The sequence below is a fragment of the Grammomys surdaster genome, unplaced genomic scaffold (assembly GCF_004785775.1).
Source record: "Grammomys surdaster isolate TR1022 unplaced genomic scaffold, NIH_TR_1.0 273, whole genome shotgun sequence".
In the NCBI taxonomy this organism is placed as follows: Eukaryota; Metazoa; Chordata; class Mammalia; order Rodentia; family Muridae; genus Grammomys; species Grammomys surdaster.
Window position 1 is genome coordinate 1966850 of NW_021604714.1, and position 16593 is coordinate 1983442.

Below are 16593 nucleotides of genomic sequence, written 5' to 3' on the forward strand. Positions count from 1 at the left end.
GGGCATGCTCTGCCCTCAGAAGGTAGGTTCCATAAGGGCAGCATATTCTGGGCATAGGAAGGCTGCAGGCAGACCCCAGCAGCTGGCCCTTCTCCAGATAGTGGGCAGGAGGCTCCCGCAGTGCTATGTAATGAACACAATTCCAACACCGCTTCTGCTCACTGGTGAGAAATCAAAGCTGGGTATTAGAGACCATTTCTGACTGGGCACCGTTCATGCCCAAATCCATCAAAGCCCTGGGCCTGGGGTTTCTTCCGGGGAAGATGAGGGCTGAATGCTTTGTTAAGCAGAAAATGCAGGGCATCTCCAGCATTGCTGGTCCAGCCCACCCATCCAGAGAACTTCGGGGCCAGCAGTCCCATTTTTCTCCAAATGGAACCCCACCCCCAGTAACTGTGGTATTTATTCCCGATCCCACTACCCTGCTGGTAGATATGAAAAAAAAAATGTTTCCCAAGATACAACCTGGCCCATGTGCTATTTCCAAAGACTTCATTCTACCCTCCAATCACCCCCAGACACTCTTAAACAGAAACTAACACCCAATCTGGCCCCTCCCTCACCTAAGTGCACCCTTTAAAACAAGGCTGGTCGTTTAGCGTCCTTCTCCATCATTACCTTCCAACTTCAAAACACTGCTTTAAATACCCGAGTCTGCCCAAATCATAATTAACTCGGATCAAATGATTGAGTGTTGTAACTTTACAAGCACAAGGCTCCGGGAGAAAGAAAAAGTGGGGGGATGTGCTATAAACTAGCTTCGGCCGTGGGAATCAGTTCATTCCAGAGGAGCTCTTGAAGAAAGAGAGGTGGGGAGGAGGGGAGAGCGGATGCCATCATCACTGAGGGTGGTGGGGTGGGGAAAGATGTTTCAACTCGTTCACTTTCTGCTAGTTTCCTTTCCCCATTCTCAGGGAGGTCTTTGTCTAAGGTGGCCCTCCAACCCCCACATCAGCTCCGGGAGTCGATTCACCCTAACGGCAGTTCACCTGCTTGGGTACCACAGAGGTTGGTGCGAATGAGTACTTTTCCTTCCAAGGAAGACGCAGCCCACTTTGCAACGCCTAGCCGAGTTACTAAAGCCTGCAAGACGCGTCCACTTTCGCGGTTAGAGAGGAGAATTGGGGACTTTATAAACTTAGGAGTCCGTTAAACCCTCTTAGAGCATCTTTACTAGGTGTAGGTGCGGTGCAGAGGCGCACCTGGTCTAAATCCCGGACAGTTGAGAAGGCCAATAACCTACTGAAAATAGGCAAAGTCGACAGGGGACACATTACGCCCCTCCACTCTGCCAACACTCACCCCCCAAACAATCCACCAACCACGAAACCTTTCCATACCCGCCCTCGCCGCACCTTGGGAGAGCAGGGTGTACAGGACTCGGCCCCTCCCCCTTCAATAGCTAAAGCCTTCGGGCCTCGGCTCCCCAAAGGCTGAGGGGAAGAAGCGCTTCCAGGGTTCTGCAGTTTCCGGCTCTCTGCGACCCGCAGACTGCAGCGCGTGCAGCCCGCGGGAGCGTATACTCAGACTTTAAGTAGCAGGCGAACTGCAGCGAACACACACCTGGCCCTGGCAGCGACAGTTTTTCGGTGGCAATCAGGGGTCACTTGTAAGTGAATCAGACCCCATTCCAGTGGAAGCAACTATCCCTTGGAGGCAGGAGCAGGGAGCTTCGAGCTTACGTGGCACCCCAGGTGGCCACGCGTCGCCCCCTCTCCTGGGCACCGAAGCTGCCTTTTAACTTGGGCGCGTCCACTGCATTCTCGGAGCGCAGTGACTCCGCCAAGAACCACCCGAACTTGCAGTTGGACGCTGGGACGCGCCAGGACCGCATCCCCCATGTCCCACTCCCTCTCGCTCCTACCTGCTAGGCTTGGTGTCGGATCCCAGCAGAGCAGCAGCGCCAGCAGCAGCGCGCTCCGCGCCCCGCTCCGGGCCCTCATGCTCCTGTCGCCCGGCCCGGGCGCCTCTCCCTCGGGGTTCTTTCCCGGTCCCCAGCCTCGCCGCCTTCGCCTTCGCCGCCGCCTCGCCGTCCTCGCAGGCGCCCGGCAGCGCCAGCCCGTGCCCTCCGTGGACGCAGCGGCAACCACGCAGCGCCGGGAGGCCGCCCGGCGGCTCGGAGCGCTCCCGGAGTCGGATGCCGCTGGGGGATCCCGGCTCTGGTGCGCCCTTTCCGCGCTCTCCCGCTGCGAGCGCCGTCCGCGCCCTGCTCCGAAGTTGTGCGATCCCAGTGGAGTGCGCTCAGCGGCGCTCGTAGCGGCCGCGCCGCGAAGTCTGGCCGAGTGGGGTGTGCGCTCCCCTCCGCGCCCTGCCGCTCCCCGCGGCTCGGCGCCCTCGCCCGCCCCGCCGCCGGCCACAATGCCCAGCGCCGCCGCGCGCTCGCCCTGGAGTCAGCCGGCCGGGGCGGGGCCTCACGCGATCGGAGGCGGGGCCTGGAGGACGGGGGCGGGGCCACGGGGGCCCAGCGAGGGGGGTACCCAACCACTGTGTAGGCGCGGCCGAGCTGGGGCCTTATCAGAGGGGATTCTTGAAGAACGTAAGCCCCAAAGCACTAGAAAACCCGTCCGCTGAAAACGGCAGAGTCTATCGGATTTTCTTTCCAAAAATAAAGGAAATAAACATTCATGCCCTTCTTAGCTTGGATGTGAATCAGCTTTCGCTTTTGATTCGATCTCAAAAGGAGGTGGGGGGGTTTAAGGAAAATGTCAAATATCCAAGTCTTCGTGGAGCGGGGGATGTAGGTGGGGAGTTCCAGCTGTGGATATTTATTTGGGCATGAGTTAGGATCGTGATCGCTTCTGTTTGTCTCCACGACCCGGGCCAGAACTCCTTACGTAGGATCCGGAAGGATGGCTCATCCTAGGAGATGGTGAAACAGTCTAATTGATAAAAGGACGCGTGTGAGGAGGGGCCTGCTGCTGTGTTAGGCTCAGTGTATAAACTTGGTTCTGCTCCTTAAGCGCGTGACCTTGAAGGAGCTGCTTAGCTGTCTCCACCACTGTCACCTGTGAAATGGGGGATAATGATGTTGGTTGTCTCGTAAGGGATTGAGGAGCGGAATGTGGGAAATAGGAAGGAAGTGGGGGCACAAATGGTGGCCTCCGATCCCAAGATTCTTGAGGGAAGTCCTCATCACCTAAAGATGGGCCCATAAGCTTATGTGGCGAGGTGAGACTTGGGAGATGTCTGTGCATCAGCTCACAGGAAGCTCACAGCCCTTCCGTGTGGTAGCCCATTAGTGGGGATCATTTCAGCTAATTCCACAACGCTATGAAGAAGTACCGTATCCGATCTTTTGTAGAGGAGAGAAGTGGGGCATAGAGATGTAAAGCCATTGGCCAAAGCTTTGGGTGAAGGTGTGAAGGGGATAGGGAGAAAAGCCCTACAGGTGAGTATGGTGGCCCATACCTTTAACGTCAGCACTAAGGAAGAAGCAGGACAATCTCGGCGAGTTTGAGGCCAGGGCTACATAGTGAGATCTTGGATGGAGTGGGAGGAGCGCTTGGGGTCTCTCCCACATTCCCTGGGGCCTAGATTGGCTCTGAGAACAAGCTGACAGCTACCAAGTGTCTCCCTGCTGCCCCCTAGCTCTCACTGGCTGACCTCATAAGCTTTTCCTCTCTGCAGATCTGGAACAACCAACCCTCTTTTTCTGGAAGACAGTAGCCTAGCCAGGCTCTGAAGTCTGGTGGGAGGGTAGGAGGTATCCAAAAGAACCTAGTATTCCCAAGTTGTCCCTAGATTGGAGAAGAAAGGGGTTGGAAGTCATAGTTGCTGACTAGAAGATTGGTCATGTGAGGGCAGAGAAGCAAGAAGACCCATCCTAGTTGTGTTCGGGAGAAAGGGAGACAATGAAAGCAGGATTTCTGGACACCCCTTCTATCCCAACTCCACAAAGTAAAGACTGGAGATCTATAGGAGGCTGGAGCTATAGGCGACGCCCCACATCATGGCTGGCCACCCAGGCCCAGGAGGGTGAATCCGGGTGGAGTGAACGCCCAAGGCAGGACTTCGGTTTCTGTGGGCAAAGGTAAACTGGCTATTTTTAGCCTGGCCTGGAACAGAGTGAGCAACGGTAGTGGCTGAGCACACCCAGCCTGTTCCACCCATTCCAGACCGCAAGCACGCAGCCATACACGCCCCTGGACAATTACGCATATCTGCAAAGGAACATACAAGTAAATACACAACAGAGACACACAGGTGCAAGATGACCTTTCCTGCAACACCCTGTGTACAAGCAGACATCCACCTAGAAAAACACCCACAGACCGAAGCCCGTGAGATTAAAAACCCCAAACATAGCTCCAGGCACACACAGAGACAGCTGACTGGAAAGGCAAACAGGTATTTGGATATTTAAAGACTGACAGGAAACACACGCGGGTGCCTGGGTACCAACAGTCACATCCTGTGCTCAGACCTGAGGCCCAGGCCAGGAGGTCAAGGGTGCTGTGACTGAGAGGTCAGTAGGTGCCGCAGGCTCATGCTTCCCTGCTGGGATGTTGCTGTTTTTTCTTTAAAAGTTGCTTAATTCCTTCTGGGAAGAGAGGGGTGTAGGAATACCAAGCATTTCCCTTATTCCTACCTAGCCCCAATCCGTTCTTCGGACTGGAAGCTCTCTCTAACTTTAAAAAAAGCAAAATCACTGTATTTCTAATTAACTCACAAATAAAAGCATCACACTTAAGCTTAAGGTGACCATGCTAACCCTTTTGCCTTTGCTTCCAGGCTCTATCTATCTCACTGAACACCTCTGTACTTAGAACGTCCAGCCTGGGCTCATGAGCTTCCTTGGGGCTCTGCACTTTTACTGTCAACTACAGTTTTTTTTTTCAGTTACACACATGCACGTACACACACACACACACACACACGCATGCACGCGTGCTCAGGCTATAACAAAGTGGAAACTAGATTTAAAAAAAAATAGATTCGTGGGCTGGAGAGATGGCTCATTCTCTCCATTACACTGTCTACTTTTCCAGAGGTCTTGGGTTCAATTCCCAGCAACCACATGGTGGCTCACAATCATCAATCGTGAGATCTGGCGCCCTCTTCTGGCACGCAGGTGTACATGCAGATAGAATACTCTTACACATAAAATAAATCTTTTTAAAAGGATTCATATTCTTTCATGGTTGTGGGTCCTTTGGCTGCTCTTTCTCCAGCAGCCAATCTCTCCAGTCTTAACGTCTGCTCACAGAGGTCTGTCTCTTTGGAACTAGGGTCAGCCCTTTGAAGGAATCTTCCATATCTCCTCCGGCCCTACCTACGTATGTTAAATCTCAGGGAGCTGCATTTTTCAGCCACCTGCAGCTAGCCCCCATGTACTCCAGGGAACCTCATTTTTGGCCCTCGACTGGAATGACCACTTCCCTCCCATGTGTAAAGCCACACAGCCCTAAGGGTAACACAGTGGAGAAGTTGTACAGAACTTTCCAGGAGCGTCTTCACACCCTGTGTCCTGGCACGTAGTCAGGGTGGGGCGCGGGGCGGGGGAGGCGGCTGCTTCTAGTGAAGCAAGAACAAGGGCACTGGATTGCCAAGGCTGGCCTCCGCTTTTCCTATTTATCATGACATGTCAATACAGTTGCCCCTGCACACAGTCAGATGCATTAGGAGGCTAGAGAAAAAGAGAGGCTGTTGATCCAAGGCCTACAATGGCCTTGAGAAGGAGTCCCAAACTCCACCTGCATGTCTTGGAGGCTTATGCGGGGATTAGGTGTGGGGGGCGCTGTACCGGGAGGGGACATGTTTAAGGCTGGAGGCAGGGAAGCCTTTGTTGAGGCAGAACTCCTTTGAAAGCTTGGGCCAGTGTTGACCCTTAATGGAGGCTGCAAATGCTTCGGGGACAGGACCACTCTTAACAAAATAGGACTGTAGGACTGGAAGGTGGATCCCAGCTGATGGATGTAGCCCCAGGTCCCCGCCCAAACCCCTGCCCCCATCCCGACTCCCGGTTGTTCTTTTTTTCCTGCTTGCTGAGAGATCTTACTTACCCTTGCCGGGCATTAGTCCCCTCCGTTGTAAAAGGGAAATAATCACCACTTCTCAGGGCTAAAAGGAATATGCATACATACTCTGATCTAGCTGAGTAACAGCTGCCTATTTCATAACAATTATGTTTTGAAAGCAGCCTTTGGGCTTCCTGAAAGAGCGGCTGGCAGCTTGGACGGGGCATCTCCAGCACTGGTCATGCTCGCGGGTGCCACTAGGCGGCGCACTACAGCCTCAGCCTCCTTGGCGCCGCCGCAAGCTCTGTAAGGCAGAATAGGCTGTGGAACTGTCCCTGTCCACTCTTCCAGGACCCTCCCAAGAGAGATTTCTCTTCCCTAGATGATGGGAGTCCGGGGTATGCGGGATCGTGAGTGGGAATAGATGAGAATTAAGTTCACGAGGCATCTTCTGATTAGTCCTGGACAGAAGGACCCCAAGTCATTTGTAAACTGCAGAAGGGAAGTGTCTATGGTGGAAGTCCTTTAATTTACAATAATATTAGCATATTCAATGCTGATCCTGGCCTAAATCCTTCACATGCTAGCCGCATACATGGTAGATGCTGTGGGGACCCCATTCACAGTTGAAGGCAATGAGGCCCAGAGAGTAAGCTGAGAGCAATGGAGAGTCCCACCCTGACAGAAAGGATTGCAAGATGGAACTTACCTATTTAAAAAATTGAGACAAGGGCCAGAGAGATGGCTTAACCAGTAAAGGGCTTGCTGCAAACCCATGAGAACCTGAGTTCAGATCCAGAACACTCAGTAAAAACCAGGGTTCAGTGAGCCCTGTAAACCCCGAGCTGTGGAGGTAAGCTCTAGGTTCAGTGAGAATCCCTCTTTCAAAATGTAAGGTAGAGAGTGATTAAGACACCTAACATGATCTGCTGACCTCTGTGTGGATGCACACACACATGCACACCCATGATCCGCTGGCCTCGGCATGGATGCACACACACGTGCACACGCAGGAACTCACATAACACACACAATACATAAAGAAATAAATATAGCTGTGAAATGGCTCAGTGGGAAGAGTCACTTGCCGGCTACCGTGCCTGGTGACCTGAATTCACTCCCAGAATCCCACAGGGTGGGAGGAGAGGACTGATTCCCAAAAGTTGTCCTGAGCCATACACTGTCTCTAATTTTGTTTTGAGACTGGGTCTCTTGTAGCCCAGGTTAGCCATGAACTCCTGATGCTCCTGCCTTAACCATCCAATTACTGGGATTACAGGCAAGGGCCACCACGCTTGGCTTCAAAAATTCTTTTATTGACAATTTATGAAAGTAAACTTTATTTTAGTGATGATTTTGGTTTGCAGAAAAATTTAAACTACAATACAAGAGGTTTCCCCACGTCCTTTAAGATGTCCTCTTTGTTATGTCTAACACACATGTGGAATATTTACTTCATGTGGTGAGCCCATGATGGTACATTATGAAGAAGCAGAGTTAACCAAGTTACCTTGGCATGTGCCCTGTATCCTCATTCTGGGATGAGGTCCCAGTCAGGACCTGTCTCACGGTGACTCCCTAGGGTCTTGTTAGCTATAGCAGTTTCTCAGCACCCCACCCTCATTTCCGATGACCCTGGCAGCTGAGGATGACCAGTTAAGTATTTTGGAAGATGTCTCCCATCTGATATTTGCCCATCTTGACATTCGCAATCCTATCCAACAGGGGGTTCTGATTTTCCTTAGCCACAGCATGTCTGCTTGCAGAGTGTGGCCACTGATTATGGGCAAGCATGCCTTTGACATGTCCTGGGTAAGTCCACCGCTCTAAAGTTGGGGTGCTGGGGGGCATACCCAGGGGCCAGACATGAAGCTGTAAATATGGAAAGGGGAAAAGGGGGGATTCCAGGCATTACATCACAGGGACAAAGGCCCGGAGGCAGGGAGAGGTGGCAGGTGTGTGTGTGTATGTGTGTGTGTGTGTGTAAACTGCATGATCACATACTAGGGAAGAAAGAGACCAGAAGGGATGGTCCCAGCCAGGGCTAGTCCTGTGTGCAAAAGCTGAGATCTGATTAGGGAGATAGCAGGGACGCAAGATTGCTCACTGCAGAAGGCCTCATGGGTGCCGTGACAGAAAGCATCTTTGGGATTGTATGTCACAGTGATCTGAGATGGGGTGGACAGTGAGGGCAGTGGCTACTGAGTGGTCCTACGACAAAAGGACCTTGTCCCAGGGCTACAGAGAGTCTACCTGGGAGATACACAAAGGGAGAAAGAAGTGTCTGGAATTTGGAGTCAGTAAGAGAAGCCGTGAGGTAGTGAGGGGGTATGGCGAGTGGAGAACTGGGGTTTGGATACTGTGAGTTCTGTGGACTCCCCAGTCTCCATGGACTCCCCAGCACCCAACTGTGGGCACAGCACCGACTGTTATGCTCAGGAGTAGTTATCGCTTAAAAGATAAGAACATGTCTGATGACCACAGCCCTTACAGCCAGGAGTGCCAGATGACTTAGCTGTCAATCACTGTGATAAGCCAGAAGAATGGTCATTCCCACGTTAAAAACAGGAAAGCTGAAACTTACATGACCCCACTTAGCTACAGGAACAGAGGCAGGCTCAAACCCAGGCGGCTGGTTCCAGAGTCCATGAGGCCAACAGATAATGCACACGGAACTTTTTGATCCCCGACGAGATTGAAGGGCTGTGGAAACTCCCATGTCCTTATGATTTAGGACAGGCTTTCTCGCTGGTCACCTAGGTTGTTGTTCTTGGAGGTGGACGTTAACTGTGAGCGTGTTAAACTGGAGGCAGCTCAGGGGCTGTCGCGCTTGAGGAAAGAGCACGAGGACAGCATTTGGATCCCCAGAACCCATGTAAAGCCAGATGTGCAGCCTACATTTGGAACCTAGGCATTCCTGTGGCAAGATAGAGGCGGAGTCAGGAGAATCCCTGGCAGATCTTGGGCCAGCTATGTGTGTTTGTGACAGTCAACAGCAAGAGACTGTCTCAAAGAAGTTGGATGGTGAGGTTTTCCTGTAACTATGGGTGGAAGAGGGGGCGGCAGGAGGGGAGAGGAGAGGGTGGAGAAAAGAGAGAGAGGAAATGAGGGAGGAAGAGAGAAATTGATTTTGGTTTTTCAAGACAGAGTTTCTCTGTGCAGCCCTGGCTGTCTTAGAACTTGCTCTAGAGACCAGGCTGGCCTCTAACTCAGAGATCCACCTGCCTCTGCCTCCTGAGTGCTGTAGATAAAGGCGTGCGCCACCATGCCTTTATCATCTTGCCAAGTTTGGCAAGAGGAAAACTATCCTTATGCTCAGCAGTTACAAGCAATTCCTGTGAGGACCCACATTCGGTTCCCAAAAGTCCCATCAGGCAGCTCAAGACAGCTTGCAACTCCAGTTCCGGGATGATCGGACGCCCTCTTCTGGCCTCTGTGGGTATTGCATCGATGTGGAGCATCTACAAATAAACAGGCACACGCATACATTAATAAAAAATAAATTTAAAAAAAGAAAAGAAAAGAAAAAGAAGGGCTGGAGAGATGGCTCAGCGGTTAAGAGCACTGACTGCTCTTCCAGAGGTTCTGAGTTCAGTGCCCAGCAACCACATGGTGGCTCACAATCATCTGTAATGGGATCCGATGCCCTCTTCTGGTGTGTCTGAAGACAGCGACAGTGTACTCAATATAAATGAAATATATAAATCTTAAAAAAAAAGAAGAAGAAGAGAGAAAATTTCCGAAGGAAAAGGACTGATCTGAGGTCTCTGTTGGAGATAGACTGAGTTCTCATGACCAGCCCACTCCATCAGTCTTTCCCGAGTCATAAATGGGAATTATGGATATAAAGGTCAGACAAAAGGAAGGAACACAGGTTACTACCCTGCCAAAAACAAAACAAAACAAAACAAAACAAAACAAAACGAAACAAAACAACCCAAACCCAAAACAACCTTTTTCTGCTTTCTCATAGTTGGCTGTGGAGACATTCCATCGTCAATGCATTCTGGTGAACACTGAGATACCTTATTTAATAAAAACATCTACAGTAATCTTATTCTACATTATCTTAACCGTATAAGAATTCAGCTCTTGGCAATACAACTTCTTTTTGCTATGCCAAGTCTGTCCAGTTTCTGAATTGCTTATAATGACGCTTCCAATATCGTTCATGTGATAATAGACAGTTTTATAGAATTAAATACAGTATCTATCCCTTTCAGAGAGGGCAAGGCTACATAAATAATCCACTCCGTGAGGTTCATACTTAAATCAATGTCTTTACAAAATGCAGCTTTCCTGGAGACTTGTGATTCTGGACGGTTTGCATCGAGGCAGACGGGCGGGCTCTGAAGTTATAGCTGTCATTCAAACTAAAGACAAGAGACAATTCAAAAGGAATTTGGAACTGAGACAACCTCCACTGCCATGTTTCTTGTGGTTCTGAGTTTTCGGTGTTGCTGCCGGTCCTCTTGAAGACTGAGCCAGCGCTGAAGATAACGGACTGTCATTTTTAGGACAAATGCCAGACACGTCCTCCAATGGGAACCATTCCGAGCTGATTCACACGCACTTTCTGGAAGAGCAGGAGGGAGGAGGGTCTCCTGGAGCAAATGGTCCCTCGGGATGTGCTGGCAACCAAGGCAAATTTATTTTTCATTTTGCTAAGACGTTGAAAAGCCTCACTACGGTAAGTGAACAGTTTAGTGGGGGAGACACAGTGAAACCCCTCCTTCTGAACTCTAACCCCGTCTACGGTCAGCGCCGGAATCGGTACTCACTGGGAGTGAAGTCGTCAATACACCTGCTTCTGCATCCTTAGATTTCCCTTGGTTTTGCTCATTTGCTACAAACTCTCTTCCACTCTGGCCCGTGAACTCAGCCCTGCCTAGCTTTCATTGTTGGCCGTGGATGGGCTGTTCAAACACCACCACTCCGGTTGGCAAGTGTAAGTGGGATCACACTGCCGTTGTATGTGTCTGTTGAGAGATGCGTACTCTTTCTGAGCAACGGCTCGGCTTTCCAAGATTTTGCTCGTTCACACGTTGTGTGACAGGGTATTTTCAAGACAGAAAACCTTGAACTGCAAATGAAGGGAGATATTAAAAAAAAAATTACAGGGGCCACAGCTCAGAGATATAGCCTCATCACTCCAGGACAGGGCTGGAGAGGTGGATCAGTGGTTAGGAACACTGGCTGCTTGTTCTAAGGATCCGGGTTCAATTCCCAGCACCCTCATGGCAGATCACAGTCGGCTGTAACTCCAGTTCCTGGGAACTCACTACCCTCTTCTGGCCTCCACAGGCACCAGGCACGCGCACGGTATATATTATTCATACATGCAGGCAAAATACCCATACCCATAAAATAAGATAATAAAATCCCCCAAAAAAGACCTAGAGATACACTGGGTGTGGATACTCTCTGAACCAGGGGATTGCAGGTGACCTTTGCCTGTGCCCAGAACTCATCTGAGTCAGAGGACGTCCTCTGTGAACAGCATCTTTTTCAAAGCCTTGTGACATGTTTAACCAGCTTGTTGTACACTGGAAGGTCATCTTTTGTTGTTTCATAGTCATATTAATTACTAGAGTATACCAAATTCTTTTCTTTTCCCTTTCTTCTTTCTTTCCTCTCTTCCTTCCTCCCTCCCTCCCTTCCTTCCTTCCTTCCTTCCTTCCTTCCTTCCTTCCTTCCTTCCTTCCCTCCATTCTTTTAGCTATAGATGTTTGGATTGCTTCCCATTTTAGTCTAGCAGGATCCAAACTGCTGTGAATATTCTTGGGCAAATACAATTTTTTTGTGGACATATGTTCTCATTTCTCTGCAGTGAATACCTGTGGGGGAAATGGCTGGGTCATCAGGTGAGGATATATTTAGCTTTCCCACAAACTGCCAAGGGACCGGAGAAGTAGCTCAGCATGTAAGAGCATTTGCTGATACTGCAGAGGACCTGGGTTCAGTTCCCAGCATTCACATCTCGTAGCTCACAAGCACCCCAGCTCTGGGGGATCTGGCACCTTCTTCTGATCTCCACAGGCACCTGCACACATATGGCATACATTCATGTAGCCGTCCGGCGGCCATGGATGAACTGGGTTTACCTGAAAGGGGGGCTGGAAATGAAAAAAAGACCAGGGGGCGGGCAGGAGAGAAGCAAGAAGCCAAGACAAGGTTCCGATCAAGGCTCCAAGTTTTAGAATCAGCACTGTGTTTATATAAGGGAAGCCCACAGAACCCACCCTTTGTTTCAGCTGGATTATGTTGCAAAGCAGGCTCAGTGGCGGGCAGTCTATTCTTCTAAATTACTGTAGGAAATTTCATGTTCAACCAAGGTTCTCTGTGGCGAGTGAGTGCTCAAGGTCTATTTAGCCTGCTCAAGGCTGGGAAAAAAAAAAAAACCTTGCTCAAGGCTGGGCAGGGCACACATTCACATAACATAACTTAAAGATTTTTTTAAGCATATATTTCTATGTAAAAGTATTTTCTCTGCACGTATGTCTGTATACCATGTATGTGCACGGTGCCTGCGGAGGTCAGAAGAGGGAGTCAGATCCCCTGGACCTGCAGTTACAGATGGTTATGAGCAGCCAGGCGGATGCTGGGAATTAAACCCCAGGTCCTCTGGAAGAACAATCAGGGTTCTTAACCACTGAGCCATCCTTCCAGACCACACCTACATTTTTACACATAAAATAAAATGGGCAAAACTTTCCAAAAGGTTGCTGCCATTTATTTCCCTATCATCAGTGTGCGAGAGCCCAGCTACTTTCCACCTTTACCAACATTCAACAGGCTCAGCTGTCACTCCGTGTTAGCCAGGAGAGGAAAGTGAGGCCAATTTAGTTTTAGTTGCTCCATCCCCGATGGTTGCTGGGCTGATGCTGGGCACAATTCCATGTGCCTATCAGTCATTTAATAATCTTTCTCTGTTGAAATCTATAGCCTCATTTTTCTTGGGTTGATTGTCCTGCTGACTGGCAGGCGTTCTTTAAATATACTGTGTACAAAACCTGGGTCAGCTAGAGGTGAGGTAAGTCTTCCTGGCATCTGCAACCTGTCTTTCCGTTTTCTTAACAGTGTTGTTCAAAGCAACAGTGTTCTAGCTTTTCTTTTATTTATCTTTGGTTTTTTGTTTGTTTGTTTGTTTGTTTGTTTGTTTGTTTTTGTTTTGAGAGAGGGTCACACAGAGCCTGGGCTAGCCTTGAACACTTGACCCTCCTGCCTCCGCCTCTCACTATGTCTAATTTGTAAAGATTGGCAGACAGCAGGTTTTCAGTGCTTCTTTTGTGATCATAGTCATTGGTTTCTCCTGCTTCCTTCCAGGTAATCAGCCTTGTATTTAAGTGCGTGAGACAGTCCTGATTGTTTTTCATGAACAGGAGAAGATCCCCTTTTCTCCAGACAATTAACTGGGGGCTCCAGTGCCATCTTTTGGAAAGATTTCTTCCCCCATTGGGTTACTGTGGATGCTTGGATCAGAACCAGTAGGCTGTGCTCTGTTCTGGACTCTTGAGGATGGTACCTAACTCCACCCTAACACCACATTCTATGTGTATGGTAGATTCTGAGGTTTTAATTATGTTTGTTTCTTTGTTTAGTGTAGGAGGCACATGTCAGGTCAGAGGACAACTCGTGGGAGCTGCTTCTCTCCTTCCATCATGGAGGCCCTGGGGATCAAACCCAGGTCTTCAGGCTTCGTGTCAAGAGCCATCTTGTTGGTCCTACAGAGGTTTAGAGTTCATCTTCAAGTCTCTTACACTGTTTGCAGCTTTTAATATTATTTTGACAGTCTATGTTTCAACTTGTCTTGGGATCATGTAGTTATGGTTTTTACAGTGAAAACAAATCTTAATATGAATGCAATGTGCCCTCGTCTAAATATAAAACAGTCAAAAACATTGCCTGGTTATATAGATCATTTGGCTGATGACAAGATGATAATTCTCCAACTTAATCATTTTTCCTATGCTAACTATGTAAGTCAATTGATACGGTGTGTGTAAACAATGCAAAATATGTAACTAACTTTCATTTCACAAGGCATAGAGGGAGCAACAGTGTCTGAAGGTTTGATATCATGTAACAAAATGGGAATGACTCATGACCAGGGAACACTCCCTTACCTACCCACTCGGCCTTCTGCTTTACAGCACACCCCCGTGGGTCAGAGGACAATTCTCTCATTTTGGTTTTTTGAGACAGGATTTCTCTGTGTAGCCTGGCTGTCCTGGAACTCACTCTGTAGACCAGGCTGTCCTTGAACTCAGAAGTCCGCCTGCCTCTGCTTCCCAAGTGCTGGGATTAAAGGTGTGCGCCACCACTGCCTGGCTACCAGAGGACAATTCTTAGGAGCTGGATTTCTCTTCCTCCACCATGTGAGTCCCAGGAATGGAACTCAAGGCTTGAAGCTTAGTGGTAAACACCCTGTTCTGCTAAGCTATCTTTACAGCCCTCAAACACATAGATCTTGTAGCCTAATAAGTTTCTAATAATGAAGAAATATATGATTACCATAAGACAGATATCCAATCACAACATGTATGTATTTTACATGCCATATTTTATGGGTTTTAAATGTTATTCTTCTTATTAAACTTATTTATAATTATGACAATTATTAAATATTATAATAGATTATTATTATTAAATTGATTTATTATTAATTACATTTTATTCATTATGGTAGGGCATACAGGTAGAGGTCAGAGGTCAACTTTGAGAGTGGGTTCACTCTTTCCACCTTTTATGTGGGTTCTAAATATGGAATTTGGATTACCTGGCTTGCTCCCCGAGGGTCTTTACTGGCTGAGCCATCTTACAAGCTCACACGCAGCGTTCATGGTGTTGTTCGTTTACCTCATGGACCTTTCCTGTGACCATCAGGCTTTGTAAGCTAACACAGAACATCTAAAATCACATGTGGAGGCCCCTGGAAGACTTAGAGGTGTTGTCAGCCTTTCGGCTCAGTGGGGTCATGGGTATGGTCTCAAGACTTTCATTCACTGTCACGTCAGAAGTCCCATGACCAGAGGAAGGATGGGGCTGTCTCCCTCAGTGAGGAACTCTGAGATTTGACTTCATTCCAGGTCAGTTCCAGCAAGGCAGACAGAGGGGTTGGAACAAGCTAGCCCTCAGGAGGGAAGACAAAGGCTACCAGCTTAACTGTAATATAGAAGGGCTACCCTGGGGTATGCAGATGCCGCCAGAGGTAGGTGAACTCAGAGCCGCTCTCTGAGGCAGGCCTGCACCTGGGTTATATCATTTTGAGCACACAGAAATGCAGTAGCTTTTACAAAAGGGGTGATGTCCTGAGGTACTAGGACTCTTGATGCTCTCGGGCTAGCCCCCATGTCTTTGGCAGACATCAGGTCTCTGATTAATACCCCATCCAACATCAGGGGATCTTTGTCTCTTTCCCAAATGAGAATTTTGTTCATTTCCTAGGCTGGTCCCTGTTCAAGTAGACTGGGGTCCTGGGATCTGTTTCTCTTCTTCCTCGATCTCTTCCCACGGAGCTGAACTTCGACGGTTCATTGAGAGTTTCAACGAGTGCTTTCAATCGGCAACCCCCAAATGCTATTCCATGCATTCACACAGGGAACTAAGGCTGCAGGAAAAAGGGGGGAATGCTAGCTGTCCCTTAGAATCCAGAAACATTAATATTGATATTATTATTAACAAAAGAACTTTGGGGACTCCTGTAGGACAGCATTGAAGGCAGACATCGATTTATCACCATCACACACTAACATCCGGTCCCTAAACACAGCCAGCATCTCTCTTTATTTTCTTGTTTTTTTTTCTTTTTTCTTTTTTTTTCTCCCTCGGGGTTGCTTTATAACTTGGGACAGAGATTCCTATTACAGTTATGAATATGTTTTTAATTTGTATGCAAGTAAAAGGTTTTAAATCGCACGTCCCAGTAGTGTGTATGTGTGTGTGTGTGTGTGTGTGTGTGTGGTGCAATTGATTTTATCTATTGATCTCGTATAGCCTTCAACTGACGGCGGCAGCAAACTAATACTGCTCAGTTTGTTCTCAAGGGCTTTGAATTCCAGACCGCCACGTCCAGCTCGGTTCCAGGGAGTGACCAGAGGGAGGCTCCCGAATGAAGAAAAGACGAACACAGAGACCCATAGAGAAGCTGGGACCTGGTGGAGTCTCAGGGCTCTCTGATGGAAAAGCCGCAGCATCTCCGAGGCTCTGAGTATTTATATTACGCAGGTGGACAGGGAGGCGGGACTATTGCCTACATACGAACAAGGAGGTGGGGTTATTCCGGATAAACAAGGAGGCTGGCTCAGCTAACCTTAGTAGGCGTGGTCTCTGCTGGTGAGTGGTCTTCATGACGTTAATACCTGGGGGTAGAAAGCTGTGGTGGATATTTTCTGCACAGGCTGTCAGCATTTGCACTTGGACCAGAAGGCTTTGCTGTCCCTCTGAGCCTCATCTGGGAAAACCTTTGCCACTCTTGTGGGGTTTAGGTACTGGGGACTTCGTCAAAACACACATTTATTCAGGACTTCCTTCCTCTTTACGCCAAACAGCCTTTGGGTTAAATAAAGCATCTTTCGGCTTCCCAATCATCTTACAAGGTATTTGTTTTTCTCGCCTGTGCTGTCTAAAATCACTT

General features: G+C 48.9%; 1 protein-coding gene across 2 annotated transcripts in view; it reads right to left on the minus strand.

The window, feature by feature from the left end:
* Unc5b (unc-5 netrin receptor B) overlaps nt 1-2354 on the minus strand; it is a 68351-nt gene extending 65997 nt beyond the window's left edge. For both annotated transcript variants that reach the window (XM_028776811.1, XM_028776810.1), the window contains exon 1: nt 1865-2354. In XM_028776811.1, the coding sequence (XP_028632644.1) occupies nt 1865-1943 (79 nt within the window). In that variant the 5' untranslated portion in view covers nt 1944-2354. The remainder of the gene's footprint in view (nt 1-1864) is intronic.
* Between the last annotated feature and the right edge of the window lie 14239 nt (nt 2355-16593).